General features: G+C 36.1%; 2 protein-coding genes across 9 annotated transcripts in view; one reads left to right on the forward strand and one right to left on the reverse strand.

The window, feature by feature from the left end:
* Positions 1-25,796, reverse strand: part of LOC118742713 — a 221,922-nt gene that overhangs the window by 72,325 nt on the left and 123,801 nt on the right. The gene's annotated exons all lie outside the window — the stretch shown is intronic.
* LOC118742712 overlaps positions 8,023-25,796 on the forward strand; it is a 23,268-nt gene continuing 5,494 nt past the window's right edge. The window contains exons 1-7 of the mRNA XM_036474980.1: positions 8,023-8,095; positions 12,736-13,232; positions 14,792-15,929; positions 20,688-21,947; positions 22,011-22,129; positions 22,214-23,348; positions 23,433-23,548. Of these exons, the coding sequence (XP_036330873.1) occupies positions 8,023-8,095; positions 12,736-13,232; positions 14,792-15,929; positions 20,688-21,947; positions 22,011-22,129; positions 22,214-23,348; positions 23,433-23,548 (4,338 nt within the window). The remainder of the gene's footprint in view (positions 8,096-12,735; positions 13,233-14,791; positions 15,930-20,687; positions 21,948-22,010; positions 22,130-22,213; positions 23,349-23,432; positions 23,549-25,796) is intronic.

Consider the following 25,796-nt stretch of genomic DNA (forward strand, 5'->3'; position numbering starts at 1 on the left):
ATATCCATTCCATTAAGAAGCCTTCTGCGAGCTTGCATACGATTTTTTTTATTATTTCTCTGCTTTGATTATTCATATTATTCGACGTGTGTTTTTTTTCGAAGAGCCAAATACTTCTTATTTGAAATCGCATTAAACAGTGAAAAAGTGGGACTTATTTCGCTTATGAAAGTGGGACTTATTTCATTTTGAGTGGGAGTTATTTCATTTCAAGTAAATTTTTAAATCATTTCATTTTGGTGGGGCTTATTTCGTTTTCAAAAGTGGGACTTATTTCGTGGGAGTTATTTCATTTTTTTAAGCAATTTTTGGTGGGACTTATTTCGCTTTAAAAAGTGGGACTTATTTCGTGGGAGTTATTTGATAGACCCATATATGTATGTCTTCTTCATGCACTTGCACATGTAAATATTTATTATTATTAAAAAAAAAAAAACAGTTTGAGGGCACTTAAAAAGTTATCTACAAATAAGTTACTTCTTTACTAATAGATTCAAATGTAAACACTTCATCTGCGGAATTACTTACTATATATTGTTTACCAATTTTTGCATTTACTAGATAAAATTACACACAAGTGCTGCGTGAATTCCCCACCTTAGCAACACTTTCGTCTATAAATATAAGTTGCAAAAAAACTTATCAGTTATTTCGTTGATGCAGCGGTAAATGTAGAAACTAAAGAAAATGTTCGGGTCCGATCAAAGGACACGTAAGGTGGTGGTAATACATACCGTAGTAGCCTTGGTTTTACTCCAGTTACTGATCACTCGCGCAGATGCAGCCTCGAAGTGCCACAAATGTACGGGCATTAATTGTCAACGCACCAGCTATGCAGCTAAGGAGGAGTGCGTAGATGCACTGGACAGTTGTGTGACTGTATTTCAAGGATGTAAGTCGATTTTTAAACATTTTTGATAGACGATTATTACAATTTTTCTATACTCCCAACTATATAGCAACTGTTCTGGCGCAAGGATGTCTAGGACAACTAGCGGTGGCATTGCGTAATAAATGTCAAACAGAATCTACCGCAAATGAAGATAGTGAAGCCGTCGTGGAAGGTGAAGATTTGCCAAAGGCCAATGGGCCTTGTTATCAGTGCAACGAAGATTTGTGCAATAATGTAAGCGGCGATGGGTTCGAATGCATACAATGTGACTCGAATACGGTAAGTGGCGAAAATATTTTCAATGCACAGGTATACCTACATATGTATGTATATATGCATTTATGTACATTAGGATGGTAAAAAAGAAAATTAAGGCAGTAATTTTAATTGGTCTGCACTGCAAAATATATACCCTTAATTTTTTACTTTGAAATCCAAAAATATATAAAGGTCGTTCAAAGTTACCCATGTATGTTCTTGAAAATCAATATTTTTCGATCGGAAAACTGTGTTTCTCTTCAGGAGACTTTCAATAATAATACCCAATTGTTTATTTAACAATTTTTAATAATAAAAATTTTTGATTGGTCCCCCATTGCATTTCTTTATTTTGCCCCTAGCAACGCACATACATGGAATTCTTTGAGTGACCTCTAAATATTTTTTGGGGTTTCAAAATAAAAAACGGGTTGTATTTTTTTAGGTACAGCATAACTTTATGAGGTAGTAGCATTAAAATTCCGACTTTACTTATTTTTGGCACACCCTAATGCACATTCATATAAAAATTAATTTTTAGGATGGAAATTGTGCAAGCAACCCTGATCAGCTGCAGGCTCAAAAATGTCCTATTGGAAGATCTACGAATTCTTATTGTTACACGAAGGTGGAAGAGGGAAAGCGTGCGATACGCGGTTGCGCAACAAATTTAGTGCAACAAAACGAATGCTTGGGCAGCAATGACTGCACGCTGTGCTCGCCATTAGATATTAGTGGCTGCAATCGTGAACCGAAGATTGCATCAGGTGGCTCCGACTCTGGTTCTGGTACAGGTGGTGATGGTTCAAGCTCTGGAGGTGGGGGAGGTGGCACGGGTGGAGGTGGTACAACTGGAGGTGGCACGACTGGGGGTGGTACAGGAGGAGGTGGTACGGGTGGAGGTGGTACAAGTGGTGGTGGCACGAATGGAGGTGGTACAGGAGGAGGTGGTAGTGGTGGTACTGACGGAGGTGGTACGGGTGGTGGTGGCACGAGTGGCAGTGGTGGAAGTACAGGTGATGGTGGATCAAGCTCCGGAGGTGGAAGTGGAGGCAATGATACCACCGACACTGGAAATAATCAAAGTAGCGGAACCACATTTAGCTTAAATTATAAACTATTCACAACTGTTTTCTTCATTTTACTAGTGTATTTTAAATTATTATGATAAAGTATTAATTAATAGAATATAATTAAAAAATAAGTTATAGCAAATTAACAAAAAATTAAACAGCAAAAAATAATAATTTTGCCCCTGGTTTCGACTTGCTTAGTATTTAATATATTTTTTAAACCATTGCTGAATTGAAATTTGACTAATAGAAGCGAGTACCCAAGCGTCGTATTTTTAATTAGGCAGAAGAGGAGAAGGGAAGGGAAATGTCTTTTAAGGAAGAAAAAAAGAGAAAGAAGGACGTGCATACGAAGAGCTTGGGAAGTTGCTAGGCCGAAAACGGCGCGAAAGTTCTATCTGAAAAAAAGGCCGGAATTAAATAGTTTCAAGACCGGACTGTTTCTTGTGGGAACAATGATTGGGATCTATTTAGTAACATACGCCCAGAGTACACTTGAGATATGGCGGGAACACTTTACAATGCTTCTGAAAAGCGACACAGACCGCTGTATAGTGATGAAACTCATGATGCTCCACTCGACCAAAATCAAATGAGAACATAACTATTGCGGCTTACTGGCTGAGATGTTTAAATATTGTAGAGAAAAGCTGGTAGAGTGTAATTTGGTCTGATGAATGCTTGCCAGAATATTGGAAGCTCAAGTGGGCTTTGTCCGAAATTGAAGTTATTCCTGAATGAAGGCAAGGAAAGTCCTACATTGAGCAGATTCGCACAGTTCGTCAAATCTCGGGAAAGATCTTAGGTAAGCAAATAATAATAAGCACCTAAACAAATAATTTTTTTTGTCGATTTTAAGGCCGCTTTTGGCGAGGGCCAATGAAGTTGAACACGAATTGAATACTCAATTACGAAAAGTGTACATCTCACGTAATTTAACAAATATTTTTTTCATATCAATGCAATCTAAATGACTGTCTGTATTTATTAAGCCTGAAATGGGTACATCTTTTTATACATTTTTTTACTGTTAAAGTCATGGCGAAAAATTTGAAATAGTGAATGACTTTGACTACCTGCTTAGCATTAACACTGTCATTGATGTCAGCCTGGAGATCAAACGAAGGATTACTTCTGCCAGCAGATACATTTGGGCTCATTAGGCAATTGAAAAGTTGAACCCTGTCTTGACGAAAAAAAAACTATCAAGCTCCCGAAATGTTGCATTAGTCCCGCTTTTTTATACGGCGCAGAAATGTGGACGATCAAGAGTGGATGATCCACATATAAGCTGCGGAAAAAGGTATTAAACGTGCTAAGATTTGTAATAAAAGTGGAGTTCTATATTAGTTTTGACCAGAAAAATTTTAATCTAAAGGATGGTCACAATCGCCCGGTTACGTATAATTATTAGTTAATTTAGAAGCTAAGTTTTATTCGTATCTGATAATATATATGTTTAAATTCGTTTATCGGTACTACCTGTTTTACCATCGTTCAAAAAATTATTTTCGCAAAATTATGCAAAAAGAAGCTGAGAATCGAAAAATTAAGGAAATCGAAAATTGTGTGCGCTTAATTTCAGGGTCTGACGAACCGTTACTGACATTTTTTTTACCAATAACACTGTAGGGACGCTAAAAAGGCACAAAAAACGCAGATACATGTGAACTTAATTTTGGGTCGTAGAATGCGGATCTGTACACCAATTTTTCTAGATCAGATTTTAATTTTAAGTTTGAATTGCGAATGAAAAAAAATTCAAGCTTTAACATGGAAAATGTTACTCATACGCCATGTTGGAGTACGTACGAAAACGAACATGTACGATTTGGCATGTAAGTAACATTATTTCCCGCTCCTATCCATACAAAAAATTATTGAACAGTTTCATTGCTTGATGGTCAACTTGTTTATTTATCCATCGACTTTCATCGCTAATGGCTTGATTTTTTTGAAGATCTAAAAATCCTAGATAAAAGATTAATTTAATTGCAATGGTAAACTCTTACTTCTGTTATAAAACCATTGGAATAAATTAGCAGCTCTTATTAATCAGCACTTTTAAGCAGCGTTTTTAGGCCAGACCTTACCTTTGGAAGCTGTATTAAAAGATCTTTCAACAGCTCTGCTATTCGGAGGCAGATGAGAAGGTTTAAAAAAATAAAATAAAGGAAGAATTGAAGCATGTGTGTCGCGGTGTGTATGGAGCAGACTTAAATTGTTAGTGCGTCGAGTGCTTTAAGATATCAAAAAAAGGCCTGTGAAGTTTTGAGCGAAAAAAAATAATATTAATTTAATGAATACAGTTCACTTGAATTTGTATAGTTGCTGTTACATTTGTCCGCTTAAAATATCTGCCTCTGATTTTTTCTTACCTCTTTTTAAGTCAATTCAGCTTAATTTTTTGTGATCATCTGGTCACACCATAAGGCAAACTGACGGCCTGCTAGCGCCGCAGAAGCTCGGCAGCTTCACGTCTTGTACGTGAAAGCAAAGTGGCTCCGTTGAGCTCACGTGTGCATGACCGATGCAGACAAATCCCACAACATGGGTGGACAACGAAAGCAAGTGCGCCCACGAATATAATATATAGATCAAGTGCAGAAGCACCTACCTAACCTTCGTGCAAATTTCGCAACGCAGAGAAGCAAGTGCCGTTTTTTTTCTCTCCTCAACCCAGCTGACCAAACAGTTGTAGGGCCAAATAAGAATAAGATTTGATTTAAGTATGAGTCATTTTGTATTTGACTCATTTGCAGACAAAATACTTATACTCTTATCAATACCTTTCAATCTAACTAACTAAATTAATTTTCTCAGTGCATTGTATTTAAGTATGCAAAATGATAATAACTTTCTTAGCACAAGCGTAAGTACAATTTAACTCTTCAAAAATCCCCATGACTAATACGTTTGACTCCTAGATTACACTGTACTATAAATTTTGAGCATTTAAGAAATCCAATTAAGTACATATATCTGGTGTGTTTTCGCCTCCTCAATTTTCTTTGACCACGTCAATTATTATTTTTTTAGTTTATCGAGCTTTAAAGGTTTAGGGTGGCACTTATTTATGTTATATATAGGTACGAAAAAAATTACCCATTTCGTGACCATATTTTTTTCACTTTCATCTCGAAATTTTGTGGGAAATACCTAAAAAAAAATTCACTGAAAATTTTAGCCTTTAATATTGTTGTTGTAAGTGGTCGAGCAAGGCGTGCAAAGATTTCCCGTTTAAAATACACGTAAACTTTGATTTTTTTCTTCAAAATTCTAAAACTCAGAGACATTTTACTGTGTAATCTTGGACAATGATAGGGTTTCTTCCGAGTTGACTGCTCTAAAAAAGTGTCCATTAAGGCGTAACCCTAACTCCCACCAGCGAGGTAGTACGGGTCACTAAACCCAATATTTTCAGGAGTTCTCGTTTTTTGCCCCTATCTCGTAAATAACAAGAGCTGCAGAAAAAATTTTTAATGACAAACTTGTAGCAAATTCAATTTTCTACAAAAAAAAAATCCGGAACACCAAATCACTAGCATCGATATTTCTTGAGATATTGACTTTGAAGTTGAACAACAATTTCTACAATTTAGCTCAATAATTCATGCAAATTTCACACTACCTCAACTTCAAAGCCGAATATGGATGTTAGCGATATGGTGTTCTAAAAATTTTTGTAAAAAATTTAATTTGCTACAAATTTGTCATTCAATTTTTTTCCGTAGCTTTTGTTATTTGCGAGATAGGACAAAAAACGAGAATTTCATGAAAAATTTGGTGCTGATAGTAGTAAGGATTACGCCGCTATGAACACTTTTGTAGAGCATTCAATTCTAATGAAAGCCTATCATTGACCAAGATTTATGGTATAATGCCTCTGTGCTATAGAATTTTGAAGACCAAACTCAAATTTAAGTGTATTTTAAGCGGGAAATTTCAACATGCCTTGGTCGATCATTTAATATAAATATTAAGTGGTAATGAGGGCATTTTTTTAAGGTATTTCCTACAAAAAAAAAATAGTTGCAAAAAAGCACCCTAATATATATAGATATAAAATGCTTATAAAATCTGTAAATTTGTATCTATTTTTATTACTTATGCCGAATTTCCACTAGGCATTTCAATGACAACAAAATGTATGCTATGCCATGCGGAAACAGACAAATGACTTTTTTCATGAACATTATGGCACGGATATTTTTTAATGCCCAAAATTGTCATTAAAAAGTTGTCATTTAATGGCTAGTGGAAATTCAGCATTAGGCTTATTGAAAAGTTTTGAAATAATACTTTCTTCCACATATGAAAAAAATGTTCACTAAATAAAATCCTTCATAGACTTAAAGGTAATTAAAAGTAATTAAAACTAAACAATAAAATAATTTAAGCCTGAAAACTTCAAAGGCCGTTAAAAAAATAACTCGACGTTGCCCAAGAAAAATTAAGGCATCCTCGCCATGAAAAGACCAAAGCACACCAGATACACTGTGCAAACCTCTTGGATTTTCTTTTGATGTTGTATTGAATGACAACTCTCTTTATTGATAGACACTACTTGGTACTCATATGTACATATGCATTTAATGACGACAAATAGCGACGGATAGCGGCTGATTATTTTGTTGGGCTTATTATTTTTTTTTGTTAAAGCAATGAAACTCATCGATTAAACAGAATTGATAAATGTAGAATTGACTCTTATACGCTATATCTTGATAGACGCAGTGATGATGGCTATAGCCAGAAATGTTATCAATAGATGGCATTTCATAATGGAGATAACACTTTGAACTTCACCCAGTGGCATTGCCACAATGTTTAATTGCATTTCATAAAAGTGCACTTTGTTTACATACATAAAAGATATTTTATTACATTTTTCGTAAGCGACTGCTGAGAATGCGGATAAGCGCAATATATCTACAGATAAGCGTCTTATTTCTATAATTCACATACCAAAGTCAAAATCGGGTTATATCTATAAACGTACACACATATCGGTAATATATTAGTAAGAAATATATACAGTGAATTGGTGAATTGCGATTAGATTGGGCAATTGTTGTTATAACTTTATAAGATTGCACTTTCTCATACATACATACATATGTACATTAGGGTGGTCCAAAAAAAAATGTATGTGTAAAAGTAAAGCCGGAATTTAAATGCTCTCCCCTCCTAAAATTGTTCTTTATCGAAAAAACTTTACCTCCGTTTTTTATATTTTTTTTTTGAACTCGCTCAAAGTTCTAAAATTTTCCATGTATTTTATACGGGACAAAACAAGTTTTCGTAGATATGGCATCGAATTCTTAAAAATATAATTTTTCGAACAACATCGCATTTTTAGATGGTGTCCACCTTAACGTACGTATGTATATGCATGTATACGTACATACATATGTGCGTATAGCTATAAACTTTCCGTACAAAGTTATTGGGCTTTAATGCGAAATAACTAACAACTACTAATCTCATTGCTAATTATTATATTTTCCATTTTATTGCCTAATCTTTGTTGTTGTAGTAAATTTTGTGCCAGCGTCAATTGACATCATGGCTAATAAATATCGATTTTTTTTTTTGTACGTTGTTAAAGAGTTATCGTTATGTTCGTAGAGCAATAAAAAAAAAAAAAAACTACTTACACCTTCTGTGTTAGACTGATATCAATGCCGGCAACTAGATTAGAGCGAATCTATAAAAGCCACTGACCAACAGAATGGCCAAATTAGTTGGCCGAAAATTTTCAAACGCGCTAAAAACGTGCGTCGACTAATGGGCAAGATGTTGCCCCGGAATATAAAAATTGGCTACCTTCTAATAGGTTTAGTGCTTTATTGTGCCAACAGTGAAATTGGTAGGATGTATGCCATTACTTGGATTTAAAATAAATGATAAATTGATAATAAAAAAGCTGCAAGCAATGAAGTGCCCGCGGAAGTGCGATTAAGGATTAAAACTACAAAAAAATGAGTTTATGAAGTAAAATCAGAATATTTTTAAAAGCTTTGCTCTTTTTTTTTAAATTATACAGTGAGCACTAGTTTTGTAAAAACGAAAAAAAACTCAGAGAAGACACTGGATTAATAATAAGCCCCTCAACGAAATTACGTTAGTTTCTCACTTATAAGGACTCGGTATAAAAAATCTGCCATATCTGGCAGATTTGCGATTTTTAAGTGAAAGAACAAATTTTGAGTTGATTGTCGCAAGTTTAGTGAAAGAGTGACCGCATTATAGGAAATAAAAAACTCGAGAAGAATAGTTTTAAGGACCGTTTTCTAAAGCATATATTTTTTAAAATTTAAATTTGGTAAAAAAAAAAATTTTGAAGGACAGCTAAATTTTAAAAGCTACTTGAGAAAACGGCATTTAACTTGTGTCTACTTGTACCAAAATAAAAATAAAAGAAGCAACAAATTTGTATGCGAAGGCAACAACAACAACAACAATTTTTGAGAACACACACACATACAGTGACTCAAACTAGCGTTCACATGGTGATTTTTTAACAATATTCACAATCTTTTTCAAGTTAAAATTTGTTTGTTAACTTTTTAGAAACAAGCAAAATAAAATACAAATGGATTGGCAATAGTACCAAATCATACAGCATCCCGGATTTGGGGTTTGTACTGTTCGTTTTCCAATAAAAAAAAAACATTTTCGCTCATTTTAGAAGTCCAGCACGAGTTGAAGCTCGAAGCTCATTTAGAGGTGGAAAAAGGCACTTCCAAGGGAAAAGTCTCAAACAAAAGTAAAAACCATACATACATATGTATATGTCTCAATAAGAAAATTGGACTTGCGGTCAGTTTAGCTAGCTTGATTTTTAATAATATTGTTTTGTTGATGGTCTATGTATGAATTCGGATTACAAAGCTCGAAATTTTGGTGAAAATTTGTTGAGTTTTTCTCAGGGCTTCGGAGCAAGGGTTTTTTTTTCGTCGCTCTGCTCTGGTATTTTATTTCGCTTCGAGCTCCGATCTTAGCTCCGCTCCGGCTCCCAATAAAACACTTTTTATTTATTATGCATAACATTTAACATACAAAATAACATATTAAATCGTAAAAGTTATTCCACAGCCGAACTCGTTTCTATGGAAAAATGCGACCTCCTTTTGGCCCTATACGCACAAACACTAAGAGGGCGATGAGAAGGCAAAATTTTTTGTAGAAACGAAAACGCCATAAGTAATTTTAGGCAAGGCCAAGGCTGTCGGGTCTGCTTATTGATCGTTTTTTGATAAACTATGTAAAATTATCAGCTTTTACTGTTAGTGTACACAAATATCCAGCAATGTAGGGGAAATTGAGAGCGCAAAATGGCATTTGATTTTGTTGAGAAGCTTCGAGTTTCTGCTGGAAAAGTTATTGCTAGCAGCAATTCTCGAGCAAGCAAATAGCTCATTGTAACCAACGTACTGCGCAAAATAGAAATTTGGTGTTGGAGGCCAAAATAAAATAGGGAAAAACTATGCGTATCCATTTCTTACTAAACGATATAATGAAACTCGCCCGAGCCACAAAAAAAGTGAATTCATGGAAAGAAAGGGGAGCAACTTGCAATTAGGCGGTCGATATTTAACTTAACTACGAACAGCTGTTGTGAAATTTGCATTTTTTGGCGAGTTTAGCGTTCGCGTACTTTTGCATACATTTCTGCACTCGCGAGAGCGCACATACAAATTCACTAGAATTTTGCTGTTGAGAATTTTCTGCTGAAAGAATGTGCGAATACACAAAATATTAACAGCCTAATTGTTATGCAACCGCTCAGAGATATAACAACTCTGCTGATAAGGCAAGTAAAAAATTTACGATAGAACAGTTAGTTAAGTTGAATTGCGCCATAAATTTTAATAGCGCCAATAAATATTTGTCGAAGGTTTGGCAACATAAATTTTACTGTATGCAGAACAAAAAAAAAAAATGCGGGAAAATTACATGTATGCCTTTACGCGACCTGGTAAATTCAAATAAAAGTGATCCCATATTGATTATGTAAACCAGGAAAAAAAATAGTATTTATTTACCGATGATGCATTTTTTTGTAAACGAGCGACAAAAGAACGCTCAACTCGGGTAAAATTTCCTTTTAGCTACCCTATTTGTATCTGGCAAGAAACATGTGGATAGTTTTACGGGATTTAAATACAAAAACAAATGGAAATGAGTAATTATTCGAGGTATTTGCGTAATGTATATACTTATTTAAAATATAAATCATGTATATAAGTAAATAAAAATTTCTCTCTCCACTTTCCCATTAACAATTCACAATAGAGCAGTTTTCACACTTTACAACACTATCCTTCAGGTCGCGTATTTTTTAACCGACCTGGCTGAACTCGGATAAATAAACAAAATGTGTTGTTGTTTTACAAGTATTTCGTCGTATATTTTCTCGGTTGCACCTATTAAACGTTTTTGTAAGACTATAAATGATAGCAAGGGAAGCAACAGGTGACGTGGCGTATGAGTGATTTTAGTGAAATACATAAATCTCTGATCACAACGAAATTTTGGAAAAAAACACTTTTCATAACTGAAATGGTTTTGAAGTAATTGGAAAATTAAATTTTTGTATTTTACATAATTTTTAATTTGGTAAAAACTTCAATTTTGAAATCAGCTTATAGTTTATGTTATAAAAGATGGTTCAGTCGATTAAGAATTTTCCCAAAATTTTGCGTAATTTGATTACCCGATCTTGTGATCGAAAAAATGAAAATGAAAATGATTTTCAAGGCAAATGTGTTCAAATTTAAATGTTTAACCAATCATCGTGCGATTGCTAAAATTTTTTGGTCTCAGTTTTAAAGTGGCATACCTATGTATAAATCTAAGTACGGACCTAAGAAATGAAAAAATTTTTGTGATTATAAATCCATTCCATACACAATTCAGACAATTGTCCTTCAACTCACCACAGTTATTCGAAAGACAAAAGTCTTTCGTAAGACAATTGTCAATTCTGGCAACTATCTTGAAAACTCTTTATTGTACTTCTAAAGACTAGTTGCTAACGATAAGTTTTAGCGTTGTGATGTTCGACTTTTTGCAATAAGTTTTTTAAAAATTAAATTAAATTCAAAAAACATAAACATTTTTTTTAAAGGAGAAAAAGTAATAAATAAAAGAAATTTGAATTAAAAATAAATGAAAATAAAGCTAAAATAAATAATAGAATTTTTTTTTTAATTAAACGTAACAATTACACTAGAAAAATAAAATGTTAAATCAAAAAAGAAGAAAATAGTACTTAAACATTAAATAAAAGAAAAAAAATATTTTCAGTTTTAAAACAAAATTAAAAAATTAAAAGAAAATGTAAGTTAAAAACAAAAAAACTAAATAAAAAAGGTCCAAAAAATTAAATGAAATAAAAAACAAGTAAAAATGTCTAAGTTTGTGCGGAGCCGAACATTAGATACCACGCGCAAGATTTAAATATATGCTTTATTTGTTTATATATGTGTATCAAATTTGAGTAAATTAGCGTCTTAAATTTCGAAATATTGAAGTTTCAAGCATTTCCGTTGTTGTGGCCGTAGTTTAAGTCCGATTTCAATAATTTTCACCGATTTGTGGCGAGCACAATAATCATACCGAGTTTGGCAATTTTAAATAAATTAGTTTTCGGTATTTATTGATTTATAGAATACTTCGTATATCTCTAAATTACAGTTATATGAGATGTAGGCGTGGTTATTGTCCGATTTTAAAAATTTTCAGTGTAATCATAAGTGGGCGTGGGTATGCCCATTTTCCAAAAATTTATAATACTCCTATTTTTCGTTTCAAAATCATTGTAAATATCACTTTGGAGTGAAAAAAAAACGGACGGAAAACACCCGTAATATGGAAAGTGGGCGTGGTTACCGTCCAATTTCAATACCAACCTACCTCGGGTAAAGGGCAATCTACATACCAAATTTCGTTGAGATATATCAATTTGATCGAGTCATCGTGTGCACGGACATACGGACGTACGGACGGACAGTCAGACATGGCTTAATCGACGTTTGTTTTCATTCTGATCTATATCTATCTCGATTCGTTTTGGTTGTTAAAAACAACCGTTATGTGAACTAAGTTATAATACCCTTGTGCACAAGTGCGCTCGGGTATAAAAATATATAGTAATAATTTCCAAAAGTTAACTGAAATAAGAAAAATATAATTTTCTTTTTCAAACAAAAAAATCCAAAAATCAAATTAAAACTTTTTTAAAAAAGAAAAAACTAAATGAAGATCTTTCTTCGCTTTAAAACAATATAAAAATTAAACGAAAATTAAATTGAAAAAGTTGCAATAAAAAAAAATTAAAATATATCCGCTACACTTAATCTTAATCGCACTTCTTAGCCTTGAAATGATGGAATTGCCGGCTTCATGACTAAGTACTCGCACACCATTTTTAAGTTTCTACGATATATTACTTTTCTGTCAACGCCACATTTACTAAAAGAAAAAATTATAAAAAAATTTCAGTTGCTGCCTCTGCCACCGAGTGCTATCAATGTGATGGTGAAGACTGTGATGACCCAGCGGTAGTCCAGTGTCCTGATATCAATGAAAATGAGCAGTGCTACATACGCCTCGACTCAAACTATGATTTCATTGGCATGGGTTGCAGCTCAGAGTTAGGCAATGCAACGCGAATTGCCGAGTTGATTCGAAACAAGAGAATTTATGTATGTTCGACGTCGAATTGTAATGGATATGAGAATTTGGCACAACCAAATGATTGCACTGAATGCAATTCAACGGAGGATGCCAGGTGTGCTACACAACCGCGCTTAGCGGGTCGTTCGGTGCGTTGCAACAACGTGCCGTACACGAATTGCTATGAGCGTGTTAGTCTTGCCAATAATGGGACGACCGAACGTGGCTGCCTCTTCGAATTGGAAGGCGATGATTTTTATAATTGCGTGACCGGGGAGGATGCGCTCTGCAATCTATGCGAGGATAGTGGCTGCAATGTAGAGGTGAGTAGAAAGTTTTTCTTCTGCAAACCCGTACCTATTATGAATATTTTCTTATATGTATATTTGATTATTTTGATGTGAAACTTTTTTATTTTCGGCAGTTATTTAATTGCCTAAAAATATGCCCAATTTATATATTACCAAAAAATTATATCTAGCTTTTTTTTCAATTAAAAATGTATGTCCAGTTTGTTAGCGCAAACATTCTTTTTAATAAAAAAAAAATAAATAAATAATTATAGCCAGTTTTGTGATTCTAAAAAAATTTTGCTCGCTATTTAGATTACTTAACGCTTATGATCAGTTTTTAAAATAAATAACCATAAATCTGTACTCAGTCTTTAATTAACAAAAAAAAAAAAAAATAGTTTACCAAAAAATGCGCACAGGAAAAATTTCTGTCCAGTTTTTTGTTTGCCCAAAACTATGTCCAGTTTTTTTTAGTACCAAAAGCTCCGTTCAGTGTTTGTATGAGTACAAATTTATGTTAAGTCTTAATAAACTGAAAACGCATCATAAGTTTTCAAATTACCAAACATTTATTTCCAATTCTTAGATTACCCGAAGTGGGCAGCTAGGCCTTAAATTGCCAAAAACCTATATACAATTTTTATATTACCATTAATTAAAAACTTAAGCATAAATTTGCGGTTAGTCTTTAACTAACAAAAAAGTATTTGACAAAAAAATACGCACAGAGTTTATATTACCAAAAACTATGTCCATGAAATTACTAAAAATTATGTTCAGTTTTTAGACCACAAAAAGGCAGGGTTTAAAATTGCCAAAGATTTATCAAATTTTTATATTACCAAAAATATATGTACCATTTTTTAACCAAAAAAAAATGCGTCCAGTTTTTAAATTATAAGAAATATGAGTTTTGTTTTAAAATATTAAACAAAAATCAATCCAGTTTTTAAATCACTTAATAATTGGGTTTTAGATGAAAAGGTTTTTGGGCCTTATGAATAGAAAATAAGAAACCGATTATTCTTAAAATTTCAGACCTTTTACTCGATTTATTCTAAAAAATTTAAGTAAAGGACTGAAACTTTAAGAAAAACAATTGCTTAGTTTTTATTCATAAGGCCCATTATTGCACAGCAGTAATTTTTCTTTTATCTCAATTGAGTCTTACTTAAACTACAGTTATGATTAGTTTTGGTTAACGTGTTAGGAACTCAACGCGAGGTAAGCTGTGTTACCAAAGAACAAAAAATCTATATATCCTCATTTGTAGATAAACATTTTTAGATAAACATCTTTAGATAAACATTTGTAGACACACATTTTTAGATAATCATTTTTTGGTAAACATTTGTAAAAATATTTTTTGATGAACATTTGTAGACAAACATTTTTAGATAAACATTTTTAGATAAACATTTGTAGATAAACATTTGTAGATAAACACTTGTAGATAAACATTTGTAGATAAAGTTCGTTAGCCAACATGTTTCACATCAAAGTCGCGTTACATTTTTCGACAAACAACTTGCATTTACATTTCATTTCATTGCCATTTTCGAATTTCCTTTCTTCACTCATATCCTCAGATCATTCCCGCCAATCGTACTCAATGTCAACGTTGCGATTCTCTAACAGACAGTAATTGCAGCAGAGCACCATCAGCGCTCGCCATATGTCCCATCTATGTTGCAAACGATGCTTGTGTGTCGGTCTATGAATCGGGTGTAACGCGTCGCGGCTGCTCTAGTGAGTTCAGTTGCGATGCCACCGCTAGAAATTGCCAAGTGTGCAGCGGCACCGGCTGCAATCAGGCGAATGTGCAAAGAAGATCAGAAGAATTGTATGGCATCTTTCAAGATTTGCCATTGAACTGTAATAGTTGTTCGGGAGAGGATTGCTTGGTGTACAGTCAACGTTTGCGCAAATGCGAAGGTGACATTTATCAGGATTGTGTGACAGTATTCAACGAAAGCAGTGTAGTTGTGGCACGTGGCTGTGAAACAGCTGTCGCCGCTGATTACGAATCACATTGCGCTGCAAATCCAGAGCTATGCTTCAATTGCAAATCGAATGGTTGCAACAATATCACCGAAGTGAAAGCAACACAACAGTGCCTGTACTGTGATGAAGCCACCAATGCTGACTGTTTGGCGAATGCCAGCGCGATTACAACTACACGCGCATGCGTCGAAGGTTGTGTGACAGCATTGTATGAACGCAAATCCAATCCACAAGTGTTCGATTTGGCGCGCACCTGTTTCGAGGATCTGGAATTTGATGATCGTGCAACATGTAATGAGGCAAACAATTGTGTTAGATGCACCGAAGGCGATAGGTGTAATACGGCGGCAGTGCCTGCCGACGGACGTTTGTCGTGCCTGCATTGCGATGGCAACGATTGTGATGAGCCTGTGTCGATCACATGCAGCGGCTATTCGGCGCGTGATCAGTGTTACATATATTTTGATCCAGAAACACATAGCGCTGTACGTATGGGCTGCAGGAGCAGTGTATCAGCGGATGCAATTTACAACGATATCATTCACTATTTCCTCTGCGATGGCGACGATTGTAACACGTATAGCAATTTACCAGACGCGAACATATGTTATGTGTGCGATTCATCGGTAGATGCGAATTGTGCCATCAACCCTACGGCGATCACAGCGCAAACGAGATGTCAAATCAATCCACACACAGACTGTTTCACGCGCATCAATGAAGGTAAGCAATACTATAATATTTACTTGCTACATATTACGTACTTAAAATTTAAACTTGTTTAAAATTTTGCTTGGCATCTATGTATGTATGTACATTAGACAGCATCACTCCCCATATACAAAAAAAAAAATAAATAAAAATCGGTAATATTTTTCCATTGGAGTTATAAAATTTATTATATTTTTAGACGTCCACCAAAATATTTCGGAACAATAAAAAGATTTAAGAGAGCTGGACCGATTTGAAAATACCTCCAAAAATGGAGTTTTTTTATGAATAAAAATAGTTTCATAAAGATATTTTTTGAAAAAATCTCCTCAAATGACAAAACGGTTTAAGCTTAAAAAATTATAATAAAAATATTAAAAAAAAATTTTGAACGGAATCGTAATAATGAGATTTTTGATGCTGTTTTTTTTTAACTTTTTTCAAAGATTGGTATAAGAAAAACATGAATAACTGAACCTAAACTCTTCCGATTCAGACTTGTGAAGTATCATTGGAAAGGTATTTTCTCACTCCTTTTATTTCTTTACTAATAAGATCATTCCAAGGATGAAAGAGAAAGGTAGGATGAACGAACATCATTCAAAGTTGAATTAAGAAGAGTTTGTATTTGAAAAAAAAAATAAAAAAAATTGCGACACGAATGACTTTTTTGCCCATAAATAAAAATAGAGGAAAAATACCTTTATATCGAGATCCCATAAGTCTAAATCAGAATAGTTTTGGCCCAAGTATTTAAGTTTTTCGTAAATCTTTGAAAAAGGTAAAAAAAATCATCAAAAATCTGATTATTACGATTCCGTTGAAAAGATTTTTAAATATTTGTATGCAGATTTTTTAAATTTAATCCATTTTGTCATCTGAGGGAACTTTTTTTAAAAACTTCTTTAATGGTGATTTCGTTTCTACCAAAAAATGTTGCCCTTGCACGGTGCAAAATGCGCTGGATGTTACACTCAACCCTTTGAAAATGCATGTTTTTGCCTTCTTGTTCTTGTCCAGCTCATTCATAAAAAACTGCATTTTTGTAGGTATTTTCAAATCGGTTCAACCCGCTTAAATCCTAATACTTTTCCGAAATATTTTGGTGGACGTCATAAAATATAATAAGTCTTGTAATCCCTGCGGAAAACCGCAACTTTTTTGGTGATGTAGTTTAATCTAATCTAATATTAGGGTGTACCAGAATATAAGGAGATATTTTTTTCTGAGAAATTCAACAGATACCATATTAACAATTTTTAGAATTTTTGTCTGTCTATCTGTCTGAAAGACTTTGCGCAAAATTCTGAATTTGGGGCATCGTGGTCGCTCACTTGGCATGAAACGTTTCATGTATAAAGTTTTATTGAAGTCGAATGACGCTAATTCGTGCCAACCTCAAGTTGGAGTTTGGGTTCAGTACTTGTAGTGAGAATAAGCACACGGTGCGACAAAATTTATTTTCACAAAAACAATCAGCCTATCAACCGCACACCTACTGGAGCTGGATCGTATTAAATTTAAATTAAATTAGTATACAGTCTACCAGAAGACGTTCGGATACTAAGAGCTGCTTAATATTTTCGAACGCCTGTTGTTGTTTCTTTTTTCACAACTAATGAGAGTTCTTATCAAGTAGGCGATGTAATGGCTCGGCGATTGTAGCTTTGTTCGGTAAAAAGTTGAGTTGCGCTGGAGCATTTTGTATGGCCTTGACTTTACTTTGCGATGGCCGATTTGCCAATGAGTCTAGCTGGAATCCCAGGAATTCGATGATCCAAACGAACACTTATCCTTTTTTAGTCGAAGACCAGTGGTGTTGAAACGACTAAATACCTCTTGCAACCGAACAGCGAGCTCAGCCTCTGTTTTTCCCATTCCCATCGTCATTACACGGCAGCACCCCTAATATATTTGTTAAAACTGTTTCCAAACAATTTTGAAATATACCTGGCGCTGAAGAGATTCCAACTTGAAGCCTGGTAACTCTGAAGGCGCCTTTGTGAGGGAGGATTGTCTGCAACAAAGATGATTGTTCGTCGACTTGCAATTGCTGTTATGCTTCCGCGAGATCTATTTTGGAAAAATATGCTACCTCCCTCTGTAGACGAAAATAAAGTGTTGATAGCTGGCTGGTATCTGGAAGTTGTGTAGTTTCAGTGCTTTGTTAAGCGTCGCCTTACAATCGCCACAAATGCGTATTGTCCCGTCGCTCAATTGTTGTGGCCCAGTCTGTCTTCTCAACTGGATCCAGACTACCTTGCGAACATAGGCGGCCCAATTCAGCTTCGACAAGGTCTTTGGTGGCTAATGGAATACGCCAAGATGGATATCGAATAGGTTGAACTGACTTTTCGACGTAGAGGGAAAGTGACTTCCCTTTGAAACACCCCCAGCTCCTCTGCGAAAAGATGATGAAACTTCAAGGTCACAGGTGTGCATGATTCGCAACGGTACTGACCACACACGTTGTTGGTGAAACAGTAGAGGATATGCGTATCGAATCCATTTTAGTTGCCGGTTCGACAAGAGACCACTGCCCTAAAATCCTGACTGTTATTGTGATAATTGTTGTGAGTAAAGGGCGGTGTGGAACTAAGACTTATATATTTATAGTGTGCGCATTAATTTAATATCAGTTATGAGTTGATTATTAAATGCCCACCACGATTCCTCTGGCAACACAGGGTGCCATGGCTTTTCGCATGGGCGTCGCCAGGATCGAATTTAGGGGGAGGCTGATATATAAAAAAAATCCCTCGAAAATTTTATTTCAAAATTTTAGTGTATGTAGTTGATTGATTAATCCTTACTAATACATACATGCATACATGTAAACTAAATGGTTCCTATGTTATACCAAAACTGAGAACCACATACATGGAAACCACATATCTCACAATGTCAATTACATGACTGCAGAGTTAAGTCTAGGTAAAACAATTCAAACTTGATTTCACAAAATTTTAATTTTTACACATTCACGTTTCTAGCTTGCGGGTAACGATATGTACTTGCCGATTCTCTTTACAAACATTTTTTAAGAAGCAGACGTCTCGGTTGCACAGCAAGTCGGTTAATCGTTTCTGCAATTATTTAACATTGATTCTCTAAAACAAAATTTCGATGTATGCTTAAGATGCAAAAACCTAAAGGTAAATTTTATAAGAAATTAAACTGACAATTTATTAAGACTAGTAGAAACCCCTGAAACTCGGGTGTGTTCAGTAAAGAAAAGTATCTAGTTGAAGATTTACATATTTAAAGGACTTTGTGAAAGACAACAATTAAGCTTGTTCTGCTAGAGACCCCTGCCCAACCAAAAGGTAATGACCCCCATGGTTGTTTGGCATAGTTCGGGCTGTATTTCATTTATGATCCCGTTATTGACATCTCAAATCATCTCGGGCTTATTGACATAGACCATACTTCAAAATAAATTGCGATAGTATATTTTCTGCACTCTGAGGCCATCGATACGTTGAAGAATATATCTTTAGTTTCCGATTTCTACTGGATAACCCCACTACATAAGTATTTCTTCCACCTAAGTTTGGTGTCAAATAATACACCCAAATATTTTACTTTAGAGGATAATGTGGGAATCGCTTAGTTACTTTTTGATTTATTGCTAAAAATATTCAATTCCATCACAGACTCGCTCTACTTCTCTTCCGTTTAGTTCTAGTAGAAGGCCATTCAGTGCCACCAACCAGAGTAGCGGTAATATAACTCCTTCTTGAGAGTGCCCCCAGTTGCCGGCCTGCTTGAAACTCAGATGCAACCCGAAGTAGGCTAGCACCGAAATACGCCACCATCTACCGACATAAAGTATTTCGCAATGCTAGCACGGTGAGGCTATTACCGCCGTATACCTTGAAGTAGTGTTTATAGTTACTTAGATGAAAGAGAGCTTGCATTTAGAGAATTCACACATAAAAGTAGCCTTTGACAACGTCTATCCAGAAGCCGTAATCGAATGTCACCTTCTATTAGATCATAACTTATGCTAACAAAAGTATCCCTAGGAATACACTACTTATATGTAGCCTCCTTTCTCTTAAGATACATACAGTAAATCACAAACTCTTTACCGAACAAAAAAAAACAACTCTCCGAATTTATTCTTGATAGTGGAGGATTACTGCGATAGCTTAGAGGAACAGTTGAGGGATAATTGCCAGCGAAAAATCGGACGTACATGTTGCATATTCAGAAACCAAATGGCGAATGAACGCCATCTCGCGTGGAAATGCTTAAAGCTCCAATAACCGCGCTTTTTCAAGGTTGTATGGGAACAGGAGCCCCCAGAGTATTCTATATTTACTCTGGACTGTTCTCGGGTACGGTCCCTCGGGGAATATTCGTGGTGGCAAGTAGAACCAGCTTTGGTTGGTTCGATGTGGAGTTGCATTCCAACCGGGTTGCCGGAGTACGGCATAGCCTTTAGAATAAAAAAAATATATATTCCGCAGGCTAAGCAACCCTTTGGAAGTAAAGGGATGTTTAGGGACAAATTTATTTTTTAAGACATACATACATACATACATAAGTACTATAATTGAAAATCTGGTCGAAATTTCGCTAAGAAAAAGTAAGACTTTTATCTTCAAGTCAGTTTAGCAGACTTGTGAATAAACACATTACAATTGATCAGTTTGGCCTTTGGTAGTTAGAATATCTTACTTATCTATGTTCACGCTTTTACAATCACTATATATTCCAATAAAATTTCATTATTTCATTCATGCAACTAATCCCTTTTCGTAGATGGTCACACCATTCGCGGTTGCGTCAGCACGCTGAATAATACGCAGTTCCTCTCCTGCAACGAAGGCACCCCGGGCGAATTCTGCCGCATCTGCTCGGCCAGCGACTGCAACAGCAACGTCTTTCCCAGTAGTCGTCAACGCTGTCACCGCTGTAACTCTACCGCTGATTCTACTTGCGCAAGCGAACCTCAGGCCCAATCGGTATGCCCCATATTTGATGAAGACGATTATTGCGTAAGCAAGCTCGTCGACGGCGTTGTCTCTCGCGGTTGTGCCACTGAAATTCAATGTGACGCAAACTCCAATTCAAGGACATGTCGCACGTGCGAGGATAATAATTGCAATGACTATGAGTTTGTGGACGTCGCGATTGGTAATCCTGGCTACTTCCAAGATCTGCCACTCAACTGTTACCACTGCAACGGTACTGAGGAATGCAGTGAGAGTTTGGGCAAGATCAGAAAATGCGAGAATAATAATCTACAAACCTGTACAACGGTGTTTAACAGCACAAGCGGCTTGGTGATTGCGCGTGGCTGCAGTGATGCGCAGGAAGAAGCATGCGCTGATGATAGCAACAGCTGTTACGGTTGCAAATCGAACGGCTGTAATTTGGCTACGTCGGAAGCGGACTACATCGATTGTATTTTCTGTGATGCGCAAGAGGATGAGACATGTCTGACAAATGTCAACGGTATTAGACGAACTCGTAAATGCTATACGAGCTGCATAACAGCTTTGTACAATCGTACGGATGACGCGTCACCGGTGCGCGAACTTATACGCACTTGCCTAGACGACATGGACTTGGACGATCGGGAGATATGTGCCGCTGGCAATGATGCAAGTTGTAAGGCGTGTAGTAGCGAATCGTGCAACACGGATGATGTGGGTACGCGCATCTCGTGTTATCAGTGTGTGGACGATGAATGCCAGGATCCACAGCCAAAAACTTGTCGGGCGGTCAGCGAGAACGATCGCTGTTTCGTGCAGTACGATGAGACGGGTTCGATTGTGGAATTGGGATGCCAGAGCAAGTATGATCCGGCTGAAGTGAAGCAGCTGATAGTGACGCAACGTTTGTGGGTCTGCGATGGAGAAAATTGTAACACTATCGATGCTTCACCCAGCTCGCAGGCATGCGCTATTTGTAGTTCGGCAACGGATTCAGCCTGCGCAATTGCGCCCAGCGAGGTTACGTCGGCTACGACATGTGCAAAGTTGCCCTACACGCAATGCTATTCACGTCTGTTGGACAGTAAGTAGTAGAAGGTTAATAAAATTGGGGAAAGAAATTAGTTTTTTCTATTTTTCTCATTAGGTGGTCACACGGAACGCGGTTGTTTGTCCAGCATAGAGGGAGAGGACTTCTATGAATGTCTTTTGAGCACAAATTCGACAAAATGTTTGGCCTGCGTTGGCGCAAATTGCAACAAGGAGGTAGGTCGCGTTTTCAAAGTTACACCCTGGACTATAAAGTTTTCGTAAGAGCTCAGCTTAAAACTTCTTTTCCCTTTTCCACAGATATATCCCGCAAATCGTCTGTCTTGCCATCAATGCAACTCCACCGCCACAGCCACCTGCGATAATACCCCAGCAGCTTCTGGTATTTGCTTGAAGTACAGCTCTTCTGAGCAGTGTGTAGCTACTTTGGACGAAAACGAAAATACCATACGCGGTTGTAGTTCGCAAGTTTCTTGCGCTTCGGGCACTTGCCAGACCTGCCAGGACAGCGATTGCAACACAAGCAATCTCAAGCGAAAAAATGACGGTAAGCCTGGCATCTGGCAACCGTTGCCACTAAGTTGCAAAGTCTGTGACAGCCAAAGTGACTGCGCTGGCAACGCACGCAACCTCACATGTTCCGAAACGAGTGACTATTGTATGACGGTGTTCGGTGAGCAGGGCGATGTCGTGAAGCGTGGCTGCAGCACCGATGTGGACGCCGAGTTGGGCGCATACTGTGATGCAAATTCTACTCAATGTCATAACTGCAACTCGAATGACTGTAACACAGCCGTCTCACTCGCGGACTACATCGATTGTATCTACTGTGATTCCGAAACCAATGCTAACTGTGTATCCAATACAGAAGCTGTCGCCACACGTCGTCAGTGCAATCAGCACTGTATGACGGCGCTACGTCCCAGAAGCGAAAATTCGGATGTCTATGAGTTGACGAGAAGTTGTCTGGATGACAAGGATGCTGAAGATCAGGTCGTATGCCAAGCTGGTAGTGATATATGTGTGGCATGCCAGGGCGCGGCATGCAATACAGCGAAATTGCCGGTATCAACGCCTCGACGCTCGTGCTACATTTGTGAGGGTGAAGATTGCATAATACCCGATACAGCTGAATGTCGCGCATTCAAGGCAGACGATCAGTGCTTTGTATTGTTCGATAGTGAAAGTGATGTCAAGCGTATGGGTTGTCTGAGCGAATTAGATGATGCATACGTGCAGGCGAATATAAAATTGTTGTTATTGTGCAGTGAAGGAGACAATTGCAATGGATTTGAAAACTTCCCCACGCCCACATCATGCGTCCAATGCGATTCGGAAGATGATGAGACTTGTGCCAACGACCCGTCGAGCGCACCGACAGTGACAAGATGTGCCGCACTGCCGCATGTCGAATGCTACACGCGCTTGCTTTCAGGTATAGAGCGTTGGAGAACGAAGACTACAACTAAGTATGGAACATCAATTTAAAGTGAAACTCTTCTTTGCTCCGTCTTTCTAGATGGCACCACTCGACGTGGCTGCGCAAATACACTCAGCCAGACTGTGCTGGTTAATTGTCTAAGTGGAAACTCGACCAGCTGTCAAACGTGCACGAGCGATTTGTGCAATAGCGAGGTATGAAGATTATTTAAAAACACAGCCAAGGAAACAAATTCGTTTCGGCCTGGCGATAGGATTATTAGACAAGTCTGGAAGCGTTGAAACCGGATAACTAGATCGTTTCACATCACCGGCTCAGTTGGTTGACCTAACCATGATTGCCCAAGGCACAAGTGGAAAGTCTTTTAACAGGAAATTTTTGGCCAAAATCTGATTGAGTAGAGTTAATTTTTTTATGAAGACTTCAGGAATTTTTTGAGGTTTGTCGACAACTTGACGCCATGGCGTGAAAAAGACCCCATATTCGGTGTCAACGAGTCCGAAAATAGATAAACACTTGTAAGTAGCATCTGGATATAATTAATCGCTTGATAATTCAAAAGATGGACATAAAAAATTGGTAATTTAAAAACTGGCAATAAACCATTGGCCATAAACATTTGATCATTTAAAATTGGATATAAATTTTTGGTTGTTTAACAACTGGAAATTGGCCATTTAAAACTGGATATACATTTTGGATAATTCAATAACTGGGCATACATATTTTTAGTAATGCAGAAATTAACATAAATTGTGGGCCATTTAAAAACTGGTCATATACATGTGTTCGTTTGAAACTGAACATAAATTTTTGGTTATTAAAAACTGGAAATGCGTTTCCGGTAATTTAAAAACTGACCATAAAAATTTGGTCACTAAAAAAGTAACTTAACTTTTAGGTTTACCGAAAAACTGGATATATTTTTTGGTCACTAAAAAAACTAGCAATAAACCTTTGCTAATTGAAAATTGTATATAAATTTTTGGGCATTTGAAAGCTGGACATAAATTTTTGGTAATTCAAAAACTGGACATATGTAAGTGTATAATAACTTCAAAAGTAGGTATACATTTAAGGATATGAAATAACCCTTTGGTTATTTAAAATCTGCCTATAAACCATTGATCATTAAAAACGGGTATCCAATTTTTAAAATTCAAAAAACTGGACATAATTTTTACCAATGTAAAAACTAGTTATTAATTTTCTGTCATTCAAAAACTGGCCTTAATTTGTATCCTTTTCTATAAAACAGGACGTAATTTTCTTGTAATTTAAAAAACTGACCATAAACTTTTGGTCATTAATATTGGATACAAATTTTTGATAACTCAAAAACTGGACAAATATATGAAATATCTGAAATCAATATGAGCAATCTCGCATTGTATAGACTATGACTTATAATGTTTATTACTGTAAGGGCCAAATTCACAGTGCGTAGTTAACCACTGATAAGAGTTTAGCTATTGATTTTCATATTCACAACGCTCAGTTAACAAAAGTTTAAACCAGCATGCCCCCATAGTTAAACTCATGATAAAAACATAGCAAGGTAGAACCGTTCTCTCAATTTGTCGGCCATGATTTTTTTTTGAAGTTTGTCAACATTTTAAAATCATATAAAAGTGAAAATAAAAAATTGAAATTGTTTGAAATTGTTGTTGCTTGAGATTGAAAATGAAAATGTGTGTGTGAGTTTGTGAGTAAATTTAAAAAATAAAATGTTTGGAAACGTCAAGGATTTTAAAAGTGACTCTCAGCGGTTCTACCTTACTATATTTTTATCATGGTTAAACTCTTGTGAAATAATTTTTTTTTGTGGAACGAATTTCAAATTTGAATAGAAAAGTATTGATTTTAAGAATTTGTATATTTTCAGGCGATACGAATTTTCATAGTTAACTATGTGACTCTGAATATAAATTCATAATTAAACTCTTGTTGGTGGTTAAGTTAACAATGGTTTAACCAAGCACTGTGAATTCGGCCCTAAGGCTTTCTTTAGACAAACATCAAAATTTTAGGAGTAATTTTCAATTCCAGCACTTTAACTTTTAACTAAAAAGAAGATTTACGGCGTGATAAGCATAACACATTAATAAAAAAAACTCTCTTTAAAAAACTTTTATTTTGATTTCCAGATTTTCCCCGCCGGTCGTCGCAGTTGTCATCGCTGCAACTCCAAGGATGATGCTACCTGTGAAAGCTCTCCCGCGGCCGCTTCGGTATGTCCAATCTACAATGCTGACGAATTTTGTGCCGTCAAGTTGGTCAATGGTTACGTTTATCGTGGCTGCAGCTCAGAATTCCAATGCGACGTCACAAACGCACAATACTGTCGCCATTGCGCCAACGAGGACAATTGCAATACCGCCGACTTGCTCAGTGTGAATATTGGCTACCCAGGCAAATGGCAGGATCTACCTTTGAATTGCT

This window comes from Rhagoletis pomonella, unplaced genomic scaffold (assembly GCF_013731165.1).
Source record: "Rhagoletis pomonella isolate Grant_MI unplaced genomic scaffold, Rhpom_1.0 Rhpom_scaffold_00007, whole genome shotgun sequence".
In the NCBI taxonomy this organism is placed as follows: domain Eukaryota; kingdom Metazoa; phylum Arthropoda; class Insecta; order Diptera; family Tephritidae; genus Rhagoletis; species Rhagoletis pomonella.